This window comes from Sinohyriopsis cumingii, chromosome 2 (assembly GCF_028554795.1).
Source record: "Sinohyriopsis cumingii isolate HCF-2022 chromosome 2, ASM2855479v2, whole genome shotgun sequence".
Taxonomy (NCBI): domain Eukaryota; kingdom Metazoa; phylum Mollusca; class Bivalvia; order Unionida; family Unionidae; genus Sinohyriopsis; species Sinohyriopsis cumingii.
The window spans coordinates 138,919,616-138,940,018 of NC_142962.1; the positions used below are offsets into that span (position 1 = coordinate 138,919,616).

Genomic DNA, 20,403 nt, shown 5'->3' on the forward strand with positions numbered 1-20,403 from the left:
AATTGCAGCCAGCCAAAAGTCCAACGCCAGCCAATGTCACACCAGACTGAGGCAAAATATGAGAAGACAGTTCGTCTGGCCAGCTGGATGTTTAAGCACATCGAGTAAATGTAATCTACAAATTGTATTGTTTATAATGTTAAAAGAAATATATAAACGAAGTGAAAAATAAACAAGTGATTTGTTTCTGACGACCACTCATGAATCTGGGTGATACGAGAAGATAAATAACAAGTGTTTAATCTGTGTTTGCTAGATGCTTATATCTCCAAATAAAGGCTCTCATGCATCTATTTGATGTCTAACACATGCTACTTCCAATTTCCCAACATCCAAACCCTGAGGTATTTGGATACCCGACACCACCAGAAGCTAAAACACTAAACAAAGGAAAGAAAAAAAGAACTATTCAAATGGAATATGCTGCCATCAAACAAAAATAATTGCTTGTTTAAAGAATTCACATGGAATAGGGGGAAAACAATGCATGCTAAGACCAAGATAATGCTATTATAGTTCATTCATCCCAGCATCACAAATGAGACATTAACTCACTGAATTTTCACACAAGCCTATTATAATAAGATAAAGTTATTGAATTTATTTGCCCACAAAGATTTCAACACCATATGTATCAACATACAGAGCAACACTACACAACTGATATATCCTGAAAAAGAGTGTACATATAATCAGCCATGTTGGCCCTAGAGTTATGGAAGAGCTCATTTATGATAAAGGACTAAGGAGTTATGGGAACAGTTGCATGCCAGAGGTAAATAAACAAGGTCTATTCATTACACAAATTATATCACAAAACATACATTACGTAAAAAATGTAAATTAGTTTAAAGAAAACTTGACGATGCAGATGATGTTTAAATTAGGTAAATTTATCTATATTTCAAGATGTTCGTTTGAAAATTCACTGTACTACAGCCAAGGATATGATTCACAATGCTGAGCTGAATGAACTATAATTGTTCAGCTGCATTCTGCTGATGTGGATATATTTGATCCAATTCCAGTTCCACTGATCCACTGCTGGAAATCATCTTTCTGCAGACCTAATTTTACGCACAGCTAAATGTTGGATATCACAGACTCATCTTTGGAGGCTGGGCCGGATCAGCTGCCACAATGTGTTCCTGTGCAAGGCAGTTCACTTTAATTGTCTCAGCCCATATAAACTTTCATGTACTGATGTGTCCTTGAACAACAGACAACCAAACAACTGAACAGTTATTATTAGTATCATCATTATTTCTCTGACCTAGATTAAACATGTAGTAGGGCACTACTCTACAACACAAATGTAAACACATAAAAACATTCAAACATCTGAAAACATAAGCTCTATTGTCACTTTAAAAAATAAAGCCTTATCTAAATCTCACTTGTTTTATTTTCCCTGCAAGCATTCCTTCTTGGTAACGCCTTTGTTGAAGGTTCACATTACCTCTGAAAAATAAAGAGTTACAATCATGGGTCGACTGAGATAAGTCTACAATGTGGATGCAAATATTATGGTCCAACTCTGGTGACAGCAGACTGTATTATATCATTCTAAATCATAAATTAATTAATAAATATGTTTTTGGTCACTACTCTAAAACAAGGGAAAAAATCTCAGCAACAATCTGAAATTCGCTGTTACTGCTATGTTATAATCAATTGTTCCTATTTTAATGTAAGATGGAATCAATATCTTGGTTTTGTTATCACATGAGTTATTTTCACTTTCAAACAAATAAAAATGCAAAATGATCTGGATGTACAGTAAAATTGATATTTTATACCACTGTTGTCCTTAGCCAATTTTAGGAGGGCAATGTGTCTTGCCTTTCCCCACCTCATGGGGCGCACCATGCCTTACTTGGGGGCTTCCCAGTCTCAAATCTTCTAAAGTTTAATAATGGCATATGGTAACAATCTACATTCAGGTCATTAACTCATATGCAGTGAAAATATTATCTTGAATACACCTGTAGAGTGTATAAAAATATACTCTCTCATACAGTGTCTTCAGAAGACAAGTAACCTGCACACTACCATGACATTAGTCAGTTTCCCATATTTACTATATATATTCTTCTGCATAATGCATGCTGAGCAAAAAACACATATATCAGCTAAACTGAATCTCTTTTGAACAAGGACCCAACTCAAGATAACAAAACTATTTTACACGAAAATCAATCTCTTATCATCTACAAGCCAAGCCATCCATCAAATCACTGCTGTAAAATTGTGACTTTGACCCCCCAAAGACAACAGGTTCAGTGCATATAATCAAATTAAATTTTTCTAAACAAAACCACAATTCCATGACTGTGACCTTGACCCCAAGGTAGTTAGAGCAACTGAGTGTCACATAATAAACTGTTTTAGCCTCATAATAATTCATCCCAAGAATGAAGAGAATCCATCATATGGTTTTGGTAACAAAAGCAAATTAAAAACTTTTAACCAAAACCATAATGCAAGTCCTCTATGACTCTGACCTTAACCCCACAGTCAAAGGGCAATTGAACATATCGAAGAAATAATTGCCATTGCTTCATAACGCTTCATGCCCAGAATGACAAGTATCTAGCAAGGAGTTTGTTGTTGTTGTTGTTGTTGTTGTGGGGTTTAACGCCATTTTTCAGCACACGATAGGCTATACATGGCGGCCAGTATTAATGGTGGAGGAAGAACCCGGGAAAACCCCGGAAAGAACCACCGACCCTCGAGAAGCTACTGGCAAGCTTTCTCACATACCCACACTGGCTGAATCTTAGACTCGAACTGCCGCAGACAGAGGTGAGATGGCAGTGATCCGTAACGAAGAGCGCTTTAGACCACTCGGCCACTCGGGGCCCCAGCAAGGAGTTTAATAAATATATACAACTGAAAAACCTTAACAAAAACCATAACAAATTGCTGACAAAAATGATGCTATTGAACATCCTCCACCATTACCAATGCAAACAAAAGTTTGGTCAAGTAATAAACCAGTCTACATGGGGCATCCCCTGAGGTTCTCATGGCAGAAATACTGTATATGCATGGGGAGACAACCTACAGACACATAACCAAACACACACTTAAGTATGGAACTCAACTTGATTGTGCTTTGCAACCCATCCATTTATTATTAGTTATAACAAAGTAACTCAATACATTTGCATTGGCATATCCACCATTATGAAATTCTCAAATACACAACTGGTACTGTCATTCCAACACATTTTGGAAAGCACAAATGTCAACAAAACTTGATTTTCAGCAGTACATTTTCAACCAGTCAGATGGTATGTTAAATAGGAACATGTCTTAGATTCAATCTCTCTTATCTATTTTATTGGTGGGACAATCTATTGTCTGACAGTCTGGGAAATGTTGGAAATTTTGCTGGGCAAGTAGCATTTTATTTCCCATGACAAATATTTAACAGAGAACATGAATGAAAAATGCAAATATTTGTGAAATTTCAAGAAATATTCATATGATATAATTGTACTATTGATAAAAATACCAACAGGTATCCAAGTACTTTGGTACCCGCTCGTAAATAATAACCCAGGTAATAAAATGAGCCATAGGGTACACATTTACCATATACAAGTTTTCTGCCAGTCCTTATAAAGCCAGCACTCTTTGTTTTCAAGTTCACAATCTTCTGATTGAACTGCAAATACTTAAGAGTTTAACTTTGTTTTTTCTGAGTTTATCATGGTATAAACTGTCAGCTGCCAACTCACACAGTAAATAACGCCCAAAGGGCATTATGTAAGCTGTGTGAGTTGGCAACTGACAGTTTATACCACAATAAACTCAGAAAAACGTTAAACTCTTATAATTGAAATTTCAATTATTCGTTATGCTATTTTGTTTGCATCATTAAAAAACAGAAATCTTAATTGAGCGCAGTAATACATGTTTGGGGTTTTCTGGTACGTAGCTATTTATGGCACTTGGGATTGTCCTGCTTGATCATAATAAGGTCGTCATAATACCAGTCCTTCAACCAATGGAAGCCAAATTTATTCAATTTTGTTTTAAAAAGTGTTAGAATGTTGTTTTCCTTTAATGCTTACTTCATGTCTGCCTTAACTGGCAGTGTTTTTCTTATGCTGTACACGTGACTCTATTTAAAGAAGTGAGTATTCTTAGAACAGTAGTTCTCCTTACAGTTCATACAGAAATAAACACAATTCATTTTGATCATGTGGTAACATGACCTTTCCTTTGCCAGCTACTGGCATTGCAATTATATGTAGTTCTTCAGTGCTAAGCAAGCAGAGGTATAACTCTTCCAGTAAATAATTGACCATAATCCCACAGCTTTTTGGCCCACATGACAACTCTTTGATTGAGCCTTGAATATGGTACAGTGGCAAGTAACAGAGGGTGGTTATTTGATCTTGCTGCACAACTGACATGTATTCAGTTGCAACCTTGAATAGATTTCACAAATCACATGATGAAAGTGTTACTTTCTAAGCTCATGCTCAGTCTCTAAATAAGCAATAACAGTGAGGCCAAGGAAAGGGAGTTGGATCATATTTATGCTGAATAGACCATGATGATTTACTAGACAATGACTTTGTACCAGATGACAATTGGTAGTAATATTTATAGGATACTGTGAATTAAAAAGATGTGGACATATTTATTACAACTTCCCTTTGATCTGAAGATATACTATTACAAGTTGGAGGAATCTTTCCACTTTTAAGGAAGGTATACACCATCTATATTTTTAACTTTTCTCCCTTCCTATGCCAACAAAGCTCTGTCTTTACAATTTGGATTAATGGGTATCCAGTACAAGTTTTCTAAAATTCTGATAACGCTAACTATTGATCTATCAAATATGAGCACAATGTCACAAATTAAAATAACTCTACATGATGATGACAATTACCTTTTTCTCTTCATGTGACAGCAGAAAGCAATGACGAAGACAGCAAATAGCACCAGACCAGAAGACACACCCACCACAACACCAATGATAATCTCCATGTTACTGCTCTTACTGTTGGATGCTTATGAATAAATAAAAAATATAGCAATGTAAAACATGCACATATATCACACAAATACAAGAAGACCATTAATAATGAACCTGTACTGTATTTTTTTGAAGACTCAACTGCTACCTTGTATGGACAGAAAGAGTCACTTAATTTTAAATATTTTTTAAAAAGAAAAATACAAGATATAGGCTATGTTAGCCATAGTAACATAAATGAGTTTGGACATGGTCATGTACATGTACAGAGTAAAATAGTGTTATTCAATGTTAATGGATAAAACAGGCTCTATAGAACTACATGTAATCTTGTATGAATTTTCAACATGGTGGACAAATGTTTGGTGAAACATTGAGTTTTATTGGTTTTCAAAAACTGATCTTCGAAGATTACTTACCTTTAGAAAATATATAGCTGATGAATATCAGGATAAATCTGTATAGATGCTCATCAGGTGGCATTCAATATAAATTAATAAAATATCTAGTGCTTGCTGTCAAACTCATCTGTGATGGAAACAAATTTCCATGCATTTGCTCATGGCAAGTTACCTTGCTTGCTTATTAGCTCCGTTACCTAGAGTAACTCACCATCAGTGATATACAAATTATGATTGCAATCCTACTACTGAGGGGTGAACTGATACATATGTGCTGCATATTCCATGACTTGATATTTTTTATTATTACGCACTCAGGCACTTTGAAAATTTCATTTTTTATGATTGCCTGTCCACCTCTTTGATGACTGTACTGTAAGTAATCATCAGAAAAGTGTCACAGAAAATTACTTATACCTTGAACTTGTGTTAGTTTACAATTTTGTTCAATTTATTGAATATTATGCTGTGGATCAGGACTGTGGCAAGCTCATCATAAATTCTGTTCATAATTCAGAAGAATCAAAATTAATATTTCAAACAATGATCATTCAATAAGACAGTTAACTCTTAGGAATGCTACCGACTTACCAGTGCAAACAGTTCCTTCAATATTTCCCTTATGTACCACCTTGGCCTCCCCAGTACATGTGGTCAGACACTTCTGTGTACTTTCTTCAATGAAATAGGCACATCTGGAATTTAGTGCTGCTGCTGTTAGTATGATATTATATATATATATATATATGTGTGTGTGTGTGTGTGTGTGTGTTGATTATTTATGGATGGTGCTTGACAATGTTTGGAGAAGTTATAACTGATATAATATTTTAAAGTAATTTACTTTTCATTGTCTATGTCAAGCATCTAATGTATTTACTTTCAGTTTCACTTGTTGAGGCAAATACAGCATATTTAAAAACAATCAGTTTAAAGCATTTAAATATTATTGTTTTTATCTGAAGTATAAGAATTTCAACATGGTGTCAGAATAATAGTAGCCCTTCCTTTGGGCAAGTGGAATTTATGTTATCAGGGCAAGTAATCTTTTAAGGAGCCAATTGTTGAGCCTGTGTCTGAAAAATAATTTTTCTTTGAGCATTTCTGGGTTCAAATTTTAACAACTGTCACATTTTGCACAAGGTTTGTTATTATTTTTAACCTCAGGCTTGTGTTTAATTAGTTCTGACCTTTTACACGTATCTGCATCCGAGCACTCCAGACAGTCGTCTATATTGGAGCAATTATCTGCAAACAGACAACAACACTGTAGAAAAATTGTGGAGCAGAATGTGATGCCTCGTCTCTTCGTGTTATGGCATTACCTAAAAACTTCAATACTGAGTTGACATTCATTCCAAATGACATCATGAAAGCTATTTCTTGCATTTTTCTCCAAAAAGTGAGAATCATAAATGCTAAACTTACAACTCCTAACAGACTAACACAAATATTTAAAATATCCTGTCCAACATTACACATATTTTTAAAATATTAGATCTTTGACTAAGTTATCTGTATAGAAATGTCCATAAAAATATACAAGATGCATGTTTCCATACATAACACATAACATCTTCTTTTGAACAATATGGATTTTTTCTGAAAGATTTATAAACTCTAATATGTCAAAAGACCCAATTTTCTGCAGCAGTACAAAGTAATCCCCAAAATAAATGCATTCATCATGTTTTCTGACATTAAGTAAAATAGCACAGATTAAATAAAATGTATAGAATATATGTTGGGGTTTGGACCGAGACAAGGAAATCCCAATCATGGGGTTACATTATTTGTCTCCCCACTGGGATTTCCTTGTCCCAGTCCAAACCCCAACGTAGATTATGTTTCTCACCCAAAATTTTCCTTTAAAGTAAAAACAACTCTTCACTAGTGTTCACATCCCAATGTTTACATGCGGCACATGAATACAAATAAGTTAACGAGGGCTGTGGTGTGACCACTGCATCCAAAGTATACAGTTTATATGTGTGAGCACAAAACAATACAACATAAAACATTGCATAGTAATGAGCTATTATCACATTTAATATATGTATGTTATATGAAATTGACAATAAATAATCAATATTTATTACAAGAAACTGTTTCATTTTCATCAGTTCCAATTTTAAAAAGTTACATTGTAAATAATGAAACGATACTGGTGTTCAGCTCTACTGTAATTATACTTAGTACAACCTGTAATGAATAGTAACATTTTGCGTTAGATTATTCATGGGTAATTAGTGATCTGGGTCACTATCGTATATAGCTCTCCATTTCTTTGGAGGTGGTGAAACTGTTTTAGACATACTTGTGTTGTCCTTAATATTGATTGTAAAATTACCCCCAGGTATAAAAGACCCTCCAAATATGGACCCTAGCAGATAACCATGTGCTAAACTTTAAAGTTCATGGATTCTTTGAAAATTTATTTTTCTGTCTTGGAAATATGGCAGGTGCTACAGTGAAATTTGCTTATGGATTAATGCAGTGTTTCCCTTTACGCACATTTGTGCGTCAGGGATGCAGGCTGGAGAAAATTGACACACACATTTTGTTGCTGTGCGTTTTCTTGATGCAAGGGATTCGCATAATGAGATCAAGATTTATTTAATATCCAATGCGTTGTACGAAGGGTGGTATCGTGTATACTTCAAGCATTAGGCATTGACTGGTTCCCCGCTTTGTTTACTCCCTGTGTTGGGCTCCTCTATTCCTATAGCGGAGTGAAACGCAGGGAACATACAAAATAAGGAACCAGACTAGCACAGGCAATGTTATGATGGAGTAGCTTCCCCTAATCTCGCGAGCTCTCACGCGATTTCCATTGAGCTCAGCAAGATGTCATCTTGTTGTTTAACCTCAATACTTGTTGCACTAGAAAGTGATCTCCAGATTAAAATGTCGTGCACTAAAAATCATTTGCGAAGAAAGTGAAGGAAGCAGAACACAAAAGTAACGGTGGATCTAACTTTAATGAAAAATGGAGAAAATAATTCCCTTGACTGGAATACGGCACATGCATTAAGATTACCGGTGGACTTCTGATAGCGTGATTGCGAAGACGACAAAAGTGAATAATCCTTTCGTGACAGAGTTTAAGAATTTTAACAAATCTGTCCTCGGTCGCCACAAGATATCTGGAGAACACATTATAACCCAAGACATTCTTTCACAACAAAGAAATCAATAAACTTGCCGAGACAAATGCGTTTATTTGGATTACAGTCAGGGGGTCATTGCAGATTTTGTTGGTTTTTAACTTTGATGCAATAAAGGAAAGACCATAACGTTCAAGTGTAACTTATTAGAAACAAGATGAATCATTAGCCTCCTTGAGTTTTGGATAAATTTGTTCTAGGACGAAGTACAATGAAACCGATGATAGTACACATTTTATGACAGGCAGTAAAGTGACTGCCATTCAGTTAAAAAGATTTATTAGGCTTTTTGTATTGGCTTGTATGTAATATGTTGGTCTATAACACTGCTTCAAAAATACTACAAGGAGACTGTTAAAAGTATGATTTTAAAAGAAAAATGAACTAATAAAATTATTCTTTGAATGGACAATGCATTTGTTTGTTAATTGTACATGTTGGTTTATTTGTATATTTAGAGAGAGAGAGAGAGAATGTTGTGCAAGTTGCAATATCCTATTTCAAGCTGAAAATGTAAGAGTCGGATGAAAATTTGTCAGTATATTTTTGACCCCCACATTTTTTATTTGACCCCCAGTTCTGACACCAAGGTTTTTTTTTACCCTCAGTTTTACACCCCTGGGGGATACACTGTTAATGTGTTGACGGATAAATGATTCCTTCTGTATAGTAAGTGCATTATTTGTCATTTAATATTTTAGGCATATTTTTGATTCAACCTGGGGCACAATGGATATGCTTAAAAAAATTAGAATAAAGCATGTTTGACATAACACATTTCTGGATGTTCTAAGTTTTCCATAGTTGTTAAGACAGTTGTGAGGCTATGAAGTGTATAGGTCTATAGTCTATGTGCATGGAACAGCGTTTTCTGCCATAGTTCATTTCACATAGCATTGAGAATTTTATCCTAACTGTAGCACAGTCAATTTTCAGGTCAGCATCATTAAATGTAACTAACAGTATATAATTTGTTTCACATGAAGTATATAAAACTATTTAGGTAGCTTTAGCTACATTTACTGACGCTAACCTGAAAAGGTACTGAGCTAGGCCTGCATATAGGATAAAATTGACCATGCTGTGTGGAACGAACTAGCATAATACCAAAAGGCTTGACATTGTATGCACGTGACTTTGTCCCTCTCTAAATGTTTTTGTATGGTGTGTTCTCAAAGATGGACTGACCTTAAGTTACTATGTTTTTGTATCTATATATGTGCTGTTGTTGTTGTTTGATTTTAGAACAACTACGTCAGGCACAGCAGAAGACAACAAGAGTTTCTCTTTTTAAAAGTAGTTCTGAGCGCATGGACACCTTGATCGAGATGACTGGTCTGAGATAAGAAAAGTAAGGTTAGCAAAAAAGCTAGATTTCTCTGTCGCATGGGTGAGAAAAATGCTATACCATCATTTTATCCATACCAACAATTCCACCAGGAAAATGTTTTAGAAAATTATGGGTCCCAAAACTGGGAGAAGACAAATCTCCCAACTTTCAAAGAGGAGAAGCCAAGTCATGGAAGACTTAATAAGATGACCCCCATTTTCCTGAAGGTGTTTAGTAGTAGTATCTTCTGCTGCTGTTGTCATTTTAAATCTTCTTTATAATGTGTGTGTGTGTGCATACAGATGTTAATGTGAAGTATATCATAAAAAATAGCTATATTATGTGAAACTTTACCCTATTCCACACAATAAACATAACCCATATTCATAACAACAGAAAAAGCCATTTGGTTTACCCTTGGATTTTGCCTCTGTACCATCTAAACAGTTATAACTTGCTGGGGTAACAGCTGATGCATATCAACTTGATTGAGGAGAAACATCTTGGTGTAACTGTTACTGAAATTATTAGTTCTCCTCTAAAATGGTATTTTAATCTAACGGCTCATTAAGTTATATGTCTCTGTGTAAAGTGTTGATCCTTTGTTACAGTAAATCAGATAATTACCTATGGCCAAATCTAACAGATACTTTCAATGTACATGAAAAAAATTTAGAAGATTAGAGGGTGACATATAAATCAATAATGAAGAGTACAAGTATTTATCCCAAAGCAAATTTTCAACCTAGTCACTCCCCATGACAGTTCCTGAAATAAGCAAAACATATGTCTTACCAATACTTTGCATGCAATACAATACAATAATGAAGTCACTATGTTTAGCAAGATTTAAGTCTAACATAATCCTCACCATTTGCACAATCCCTATCATTATGCAGTCTGTAGCCATCTGAACAGCTGCATGAAGAATTCTTACAGAACGACATCCAGCCACAGTCTTCAGGATTTTTGCAACATGCTGTAAAATTGTGGATTAAAATGTAAAATGTAAACACAAATAATCATAGTACTGCAATACAAAGTTTGTTAAAATGTGCTTTTGTTTCGAATGATTCTGACTTTAGATTTGCCCTTACATAAAGTTATGCCATCACAAATGTGTTATTACATGTTTAATAAAGTAAATGTATATGGGTTTGTTTAAATTTTAAAAAAACTAGCCACATGGTCAAATGACATCAATCCAGAGAAGTCAGTCCTGCACAGTAATGTGTATTTAAATTAAAAATTAATATCTTTGATTCTTATTAATCCTTTTAATCATGGCAAAATTGCTTTCATATACTACATTTGTGATAGCTATATTAAAATTGGTTGTGTGCATCCATCAAATAAATGGGTATTTAATTTTATCTCAGCTAAGGTGAAGGATGCTAATACAAATGGTGACAGAACTACAAATATGAGAACATGGAGATCTGAGTGAGAGAAGCACATCTCATGGCTAATCAGATGGCATATTACAAGTAACTTGTGAGTGGTCTAAGACTGCTGCAAAGCAAAATCCTTTCATTCAGAATGGAAATACTAACTTGCAGCTATCAACCTTTAGCCATCACAGACTTAACATGGATCATTTAATCATTGGTAAGGGTTGTCATGATAGACCAACAAAAACTCCTGAAATTAGTGTGAATAATGATGACTGGAAAGAACCACATTTCATACAATAAAATAGTGCATAAATTAATCAGAATAATAGAGAAGCATCCTATACATGAAGAGTTCAACAGATTCAGGGTTCTCAACAGTTGCCGGATGAGGAATCCAAGAGACCCGAGACCCCAGTCTATTTCGGTCTATTTCTGGAAGTCCATGGCATATACTTTCATACCCTTCAATAGTGGATCCCAAAAATATCAAGGTTCTTCATTACCCCAATTGCAAGCCATCCACAAAGTTTGATACTGTAGATGGCGGACACAACTTGAGTTACATTGCACAGAAACCAACTAGGAAAGAGGCTGATAGATGAACAACATCGTAACATAATTCTATCTGCTTTAAAGTGAAATGACAATAACAATGTCACAATATATTCATCGAAGAAAATGTTGAGGATTTCCGTAAAACTGTTAAATTCATGAATTATTTTTCCAGATGAAAAAGGTTGTTAGGTGTACAAATTTGAAACTGTGAGGTTATTTTCCATCATTGATACTAATGACAACTCTACATCTTACTAAATTAACAATGTTGTCAAATGAAGCCAGGTAATCTACACTCTCAATTTATGAAAATATTTTAAAACAATTCATGAAACTACTGGGCATGAAGGTAAAAGGGAATCCTTCTATTTCTGTCAAGCAAGAAATCTGATACACATTGTGCTGGGGTGGATGTGTCACTTACACACTATCCTAGTGAAATAAACATCAAGAAGAACAGCCATAAAAAGAGACAGCCCGGTCCATGTCATCATTTTATTTGGTTGTCACCTTCTACTCAAAAACTGGCCAGCTGAGTTAGCTCTTTCACCTAAGATGGCATGTGGATTTGGACAGCATGCAGCTAGATTCTTGACATTTAATATCTCTGGCAGAGTTACATCGCAGTCAGCCTTGAAATTTCCTCTGGAAATGGTCATATGAAAAGATAAATAATGATTTATTCTAACAAAATGTTTAATGCAAACCAATTACAGCATAATATTAAACTCTAGGGGTGAAGTCATGAGGGTAGGTTCCAATTCCATCTAAGTTTCTTTATCATCAGTTTACATAATTTGCAACCCACCATTCTGACTGATCAACCAAAAGCTCAACTGTCCTAAAGTTTGACACCAATTAAATGTCAAACTACATTTTAATACAATATCTCTAATCTCTTCTGGGATTTGTACCCTGGCTTATAGTTTACTGGAAATGTTTTCTTTACGCATGATGAGCCATATGCCAGGGATTTACAAATCCACTTGCCCGACTCCTGGGACAAGCTCAAATTTTGTTTGGGACAGCTGAAGTTTGCAAGGCACTAGCCCACAGTAGGCCTACAACAGTGAGAGAGGGATACAACTTACGAGAAATTTTTGTGAATGTTGGTGGTCTGAATAAACTACTGTAACAGTAACTGTGCAAGATAATTTACTAACAAGGGGTCTGTTAAAAGTTTTATGTTCTGCAATTTTTTATACAATGCAATCTCACCAAAATATATAAATCAACACTTTCATTTAATGTTTGTATGTAGCACATTCTTCTCCTGCATTCCATGTATTGTGTCATTTCCCTCTTGTAATTTGCGATTTTTAACATAGCTTTTTAAAAAATCCAGACATATCGCTATGATGTCAGCAGTGTGGCAGTTTATAGTGATGTCTAGAACTGGGGTATCATGCCACAGAAATGTGTCATCATGTCCCACCAAATCTCATTATCCTGACACCAGGCCGACCAGTCCTAACAATAATCTCTTAATGCTGAGCACCAAGTGAGGCAGTTGCTAATACCATTTTCATAAGTATTTTGTTTGACTTGGTTGGGTTTGTAACTCACTACCTCCTACATCTGGGGCAGACTTAGGCTACAAGAGTGGTCCATTTCCTTGTTATAATGTCAATGTCAGACTCATTATCTCATGCAGACATAATAATGTGATTATCTACTATTTAAAGCAAGTTGTGGCAAATAAGGAATAAATATGTATAGTTTAACTTATCAGCTACATTGTAATCATATTACTTGTGTGTATCAGAGATTCAATGGTTTTCTGGTCCAAAGTTAGCCTCTGGCAGTTTGTAAGACTCCAAACAATCAATTTTTTAAAGATTGTCTGGATGCATGTTCACAATTTTATGGTAAAGCAGGTGTTAATGGCTACAAATATATCTCATTTTTTAGATTTTTTTTTAATGTGTGTGTTTGGAAATATAAAAAGCACTCACCTCTAATAATTAAGTACCAGGAGGATTCCGTTCAAATCTTGACTGATTTTAAGAAAATGTAGCACCCACTGGCAGCATTTATGACATGCTGTTTACACAATAATTACAGGAGATTCAATAAATACTGCTTGGCAAACAATTTAATGGAGAAAAATAAATGTTCTCAAACCATTCTCAAAAGTTGGATTTTTATGCATGTCACCAGTTTCAAGGAGACTGCATGACAATTATGGAGTAAATGAACAAAATAAGAGTTTACTAATCATTGAATTGTGAGTATAAATAAATAATTACAAATTCATGCTTTGATTCTATCTCATAAAATGTTGCTATTTCTAAAATCTTTTCTACCTATATATATGTACATGTCTGCTTTTGCTCTTCCAACTATATTTGCATTCTCTTTCTAATATACATATCTATGTGTATTATCTACATATATTTTTAGAAAACAATGTGCCAACAGAGGCACAAATGAAACAAAAGTATCAATAAATATAATACAATTTCCTTAAAATATACCATATAATATCATATTGTCTCATGTTGGGATATTATGTTTGGGGCAAGCTCAAATTTCCAATGATGCCTGAGGCAAGCTGGCTTTTATACAATTTGTGAATCATTGCATATATCCTGGAAATACCACACAAAAATATAATAAAAATAATATACTCCTTCCACTAGATCACAGATGTTAGATTCTGAAGTACATATAATAATGAGGTTTCTCTTCTCAAATATCCACACATGACTGCCTTAGCAGCCTACTTCAATAATCTTGCCAAAGAGTGGGTATTCTATTATTAATGTGTTGGTTCCAAGATAATAAAAAAATATACCATAATTTTATTCTATACTGTTATATTGGTGCAACACATACCAGTAGTTCCAATTAGGAAAGCAAGACCTTGTTCTTGATCTGCGGTGGCATTCTGAACGGCAAAGTTTGCCTCATGTAGTTTAATCAGCATATTTGTATTGTTAACTTTGAATTAGCTGCAAATACATTCACAATGAGTAATAATGTTGTTGTTGTTGTAGGGTTTAACGCCATTTTTCAGCACACGATAGGCGGCCAGTATTAATAGTGGAGGAAGAACCTGGGAAAACCCCAGAAAGAACCACCAACCCACAATGAGTAACCATCAATTGTATTATTTGTGTGTTGGTTCCAAGATATAAAAACAAAAATATACCATTAAGTTTATTCTATAATGTTATATTGGTGCAACTCATACCAGTAGTTCCGGGGTCCAGAGTGGCCTAAAGCGCTCTCCGTTACAGATCACTGCTATCTCACCTCTGTCTGCGTGGGTTCAAGTCTCGGATTCGGCTAACGTGGGAATGTGAGAAACCTTGCCAGTAGCTTCTCATTGGGTGGGTGGTTCTTTCCAGGGTTTTCTCTGGTTCTTCCTCCACCATTAGTACTGGCCGCCATGTATAGCCTATCTTGTGCTGAAAAATGGCATTAAACCCTACAACAACATACCAGTAGTTCCAATTAGGTAAGCAAGACCTTGTTCTTGATCTGTGGTGGCATTCTGTATGGCAAAGTTTGCCTTGTGCAGTTGTATCAGTGAATTTGTATTGTTAACTTTGAATTAGCTGCAAATACATTCACAATGAGTAATGAACCACCAAGGAAATGTTATAAAGATGGTGTGGATAAAGAAACATCAGCAAGATATGACCATAAAATCAGTTTGATTGATGGAATTTATCTGCATCAGATCAAATGAGGGACACTTGAGTGCCAGTTCAAAATGCCTTCCAGATATAACATTACTTATACTGACATTTTGAATTACCTCATGAACAGTAAAAATGCACAGAAAATTGAACAATTTAAAGCCTACAAATCACTTGAGGAATATAATCAATTTGTAGATGGTTTCATGGCATAACTGTTACATCAGTAAAAGAATACTGGTAACCAACATTTTTGAAAAGTTTTATTAATTTAAAATAATAACTTTTTTACCAAATATATTAGACTAGATTGTTTTTCTTTTTAAAAAAATACAGAAATAATTAACCATTCTTTAATCCTAAGGAACTTTGGTTTTATGAAGAAAAATTAGTGAAAATATAAGAGCATTAACGTAAATGAGGTCTTATTCATAGTCACAGGTTGTACCAAACAGTTCATAATAACAAATAACAAGGTTTTTTTATTTTTCTGAAATTAGATGAAATTTTAGTATAGCAAATAGCCATTTCAAATAACAATGAGCTGATGATTGTTGCTTGGTTTAGATGTCAGTATGTGAGAGGAGATAGAGAGATGCCACTTTCCTGTACCCAGATGGTATTAACAACCATAAGCCCATTTTTAATACACGTATCAGTAACATATCAGACTGACCAAAAGAATTTATTCCTTTTCAGGCAAGTTCAATGGTCCATTTTTTCAAACACTGTCATTATTCACTAAGCTTTCTGTCTGTTCTCCTTCATGCTGTCTTACAATCTGTATGGCGTATAAAGCTTGTTTGAATGTGCTCTCTGTTCGATTCAAACACTCATTCACCCAGGTAGAAATCATCATTTTAACTTGAGCCAGTAATAAATATAATTGTACAGATATACATAGAGTTATATTAATCCCTTCTGGGGTTTCAAATTAAAGTCATTTTTATAGGCTAGAGCTTTACACACATTTTTTAGTATTCACTTACCCTCTAGTTTGTTTGTACCCCACTAATGATTTTAAAAACAAAAAGCATAAATGATACTTTAAAAAATCTGCACAAAACTTTGTCATCTCATTCATCAATTTATAACTGGGTTGTTCATCCTGGGCTCCCTAACACTGTAAACTTCATTGTTATTTCAAACCAAGCAGAAGCTGTCAATCTAAAACAACCAGGCATACTGCTCACTGTCCTTTTCTGGTTTCTAGAACAGTAAATTTCAGTATATATAAATAAATAAAAACATCATCTGTATCCAATATCTGCAATGTTTGGTTTTAATATTTCTGAAAACAAATTGAACAAATAAAATGGAGGAACTCTTGAACTCATGTGTTTGAAAAGATATAGCTCCTAAATAAACGGAATTATTCTGAGCCTATTGAAGCCGGTGAACAAGATCCCATCTACTGCAAGAAAATATAGACTTGTCCATGAAAATATGGCGACCTTGTTACTAAAGACTCTCCGGTTTGGTTGAAATGTGAACCAGTTGACAGAGTTAGGGACTTGGCTCTACAATTGGGTTAGAAATTATAAACTGATGAACGAAAGTTCATTTTATTTTTGGCATGTTTCATATCATTCGTGCTGTTTGTTCTTAAAATGGTGTAGATGTGTTTACAAATGGGAGTGTATGCGAATATTATACTGTACTGTACGTCCCCAATAAATATCAGGTATTTGTCAGTAACTCACTAACTCAACGTCAGGCCTACATTTCTGTATTTACATATTATCACTCTTATACTCGGCAATAACCAGTACAGAATCTGTATGACGTTTTTATCTCATCCATTAAATTTCATTATTAGGCCATATAAGTTATATATTTATATGTACTAACCTGCTTGACCACTTCAATGCTGTATTTTTCTGAAGCTTTTTAAAACAATTAATACCATCTTTTATAATATAGCCACCACAGTGACGTCTGTGAAACTTCAAAGTCGAAAGTGAGAACGAGTAAGATCAAGTTTCTCTTACTAATGAAGTGCGAGATGCATCGCAACTTGTTCAGTTACTTATTCTTTATCTGCCAATCATCTGTGTCGAGCACTTCTGGTGGCGAAGCTTCTGGGGCAGAATAAAAGCAGTGCATGTGATAAATCCTGTTTATGACACGGAACTTCACGGTTAGTACAAATCCGGAATTAATTCACGGATTCACGGCATTCGTATTTGATGTATTTATCCCTAACATATCCATGATGTAAAATCCAGTCAATCCTCCAATCTACAGACCCATACCGTCACCCAAATTAACATATCGTTTAAAATACATGTGCTGTTTTTAAGACTGCTGAATCTTACATGAGTATATTTTTGTCTTTTCTTTTCGTCTTCGCAATTATTATTATTCTTTCATTTACTCAATTTTTCATTTTTTTCAATCAGTTCTTTCCTTCGGTTTTTTCTCTGTTCCTAATAATTTTAATGTAATGCTTGAAACAAAGAAAACACTAAACATTTAGTACAAATATCTTTATTATATGTATGAGTAATAATAATAATAATAATAATAACAAAAACTATAAATAAAAAAACAACTCAAATATTAACAGATTTCTTGATATTTTCGTACAATACCGTCTTATATCTTCAAGTAACCCCAATATAGCAAAGTATGCAGTCAAATGAGTTGGGTATTCGGGAATACCATACGGTAGTAGTTAATGGGGGCGATATAGCATCAAATAGACCTCTTTTTTAAAAAAAGGGTCCCGGCACTATAACCTCAAGATTTATAGCCTCACGTAGACTTCAATGTTAAATTTGGTTGTTTGCACTATAGCCTCAAGATTTATAGCCTCACGTAGACTTCCTTGATAAAAGAGGTGGTTTGCACTTTGGCATTCAATGGGAATTTAACATGGGAATGTCACCTGGAGATCAATGGGAATTGAACATTGGGTGGCGTTATGGAGTTAATAGGGTCAACACTTTTTATAGGGTGAAATGTATTTGTAGGGACAAAGGGCTGATAGGGACAAAAATAGACATACAGAAACAAATAAATACACATCAAACACACAGAAAAGAGGACAGCAATGTTCTAAAGAAAGACTCACAGAGAGAATAGAGACTCGAAAAAGAAAAATAGATTGTATCGATACAAAACATTTATTCAAGCATATACATGGGCTCTCTGGCCTGTGCTTTGGTCTAAGCACTATCCATTTAATACATTAACATTTATACACGAAACAACCCGATTTACTAGTTATTTAGTTCTTGGTTCTCCTTTTTAAAATTAAAGTTCACGCCTTTCTAAAAATCACATCATATACAATTTATTTAAATTAAATGTTCATTTATAAGAAAAAGCTAAAACAAAACAAGTAACAAACAATCAGATAGGACAAAGTTCATGTTTCTCTCTATATTTCACACACGTCGTTTAAGATCGGTTCAGCTACCACTTGTGTCGCAACATAGATGTTTCGCATCACTTTCATTCGTAAATCTGCTGTTATGTCCATTTTGCTAGGTACACTTATCGGTGTGCAGATCAAGTGCAGTCATCGTCTTTTTCCCATGGAGGTACAACATATGCCATACGAATAGTCACTTTTCCATTGGTGATGTCAATTTTTTCTCTCATCGACTGCACGTCTTCAATGGCCCTCAAAAGTTTGGAGGAAGTTATTTCTGCAGGTGTGCTAAATCCGAGACATACAGGCGAGTTCAAGCTGTCGTGATACATAGATAGGCTCAAACGACCTCGATCTTTGACTTGGCAAAGACATTTGAGTTCCTCTAACAGTGAGTCAAGTAGGTTCGTAATGAAACCTGCTACTTCCTCGGCTGGAACGTCAGACGCGAAGTCTTTGAATTTCACCGTGTAGGTGTAAGTTGTCGTTCTAAATTTTCTCGAGGTCGCTGTCTGAGTCCTTTGGATGCTAAAATACTCCTTTACGTCTACTGAATCCTTTCCCTTCTTGAACGCACTTTGCTGTGACGGTATAGTGGTGAAAGAGGTCAATGATGTTTGTTCCTTCTCTTTTTTCTTCTGAGTAGAGTTATTCATCTTGTAGCATGTCCTCTTGGCTCCACGTTTCGTCGATGGGGTCTAAGATCCAAGTCCACGATTTGGTGACAAATGTGACATCGCTTCTTTCCTGAACATACGTGTGCTACATTCAAAAATACCAACTCCAACATGAAGATGATGATCACAAGAAGAAAGCGAATGCAAGAAGTGCATCCAAGAGCCTATCTTTAGTGATTGTCCTCACTGTAGCAAGATTCATGGAGGACGTGAAAAAATCTTTCTTGGACCGAACACGCTACCCGATTTCGCTCAATGGATCTTAGACCCCATCTACGAAACGTGGAGCCAAGAGGACATCGAACGTTACGGAGATTGTCATCGCCATGCCACAGTAATGGCTCACAATTTCTCGGGATACGATAGACAGTTTCTTTTGAGGTATTATACGGAACAAGGCACCGAACGTCCTAAAGTCACTTTGAACGGAGCCAAAATAATTTCCATGCAAGTGAGACAAATACAGTTTACAAATTCGATCAGCTACTTGGCCATGCCTTTGAGTCGAATGCCTAAAACGTTCGGAATGACAGAAATGGCCAAAGGCTACTTTCCGCACTTTTTCAATACCGAAGCCAAGCAACACGCCGTTCTACCCCATTTGCCTGAGGCTAACGACTACGACCCCGACAACATGCGTACCGAACAACGAGAAGCTTTCTACGCTTGGTGCCAGGCCCATGCCTCTGACCCTTTCGACTTTCAGGAAGAAATATTAAAGTATTGTCGTTCCGACGTGAACATTTTACGACGTTGCTGTGGAAAATTTCGAGAACTGTTCATGGAACACAGAGGGGTCGATCTTTTGAACGAAGCTTGCACCATTGTTAAAGCGTATTCCTTAGTGTACCGCC

The 20,403-nt window shown here is 35.2% G+C and overlaps 1 protein-coding gene across 1 annotated transcript in view; it reads right to left on the bottom strand.

The window, feature by feature from the left end:
* The window catches only part of LOC149805926 (uncharacterized), a 55,670-nt gene extending 38,138 nt beyond the window's left edge, over positions 1–17,532 (bottom strand). Inside the window, exons 1-7 of the mRNA XM_089950708.1 lie at positions 17,345–17,532; positions 12,271–12,491; positions 10,769–10,876; positions 6,591–6,648; positions 5,992–6,095; positions 4,913–5,033; positions 1,398–1,461 (exon numbers count right to left, since the gene is read on the bottom strand). Coding sequence (XP_089806834.1) covers positions 1,398–1,461; positions 4,913–5,033; positions 5,992–6,095; positions 6,591–6,648; positions 10,769–10,876; positions 12,271–12,340 — 525 coding nt within the window. The 5' untranslated portion in view covers positions 12,341–12,491; positions 17,345–17,532. The remainder of the gene's footprint in view (positions 1–1,397; positions 1,462–4,912; positions 5,034–5,991; positions 6,096–6,590; positions 6,649–10,768; positions 10,877–12,270; positions 12,492–17,344) is intronic.
* Positions 17,533–20,403: the final 2,871 nt, after the last annotated feature.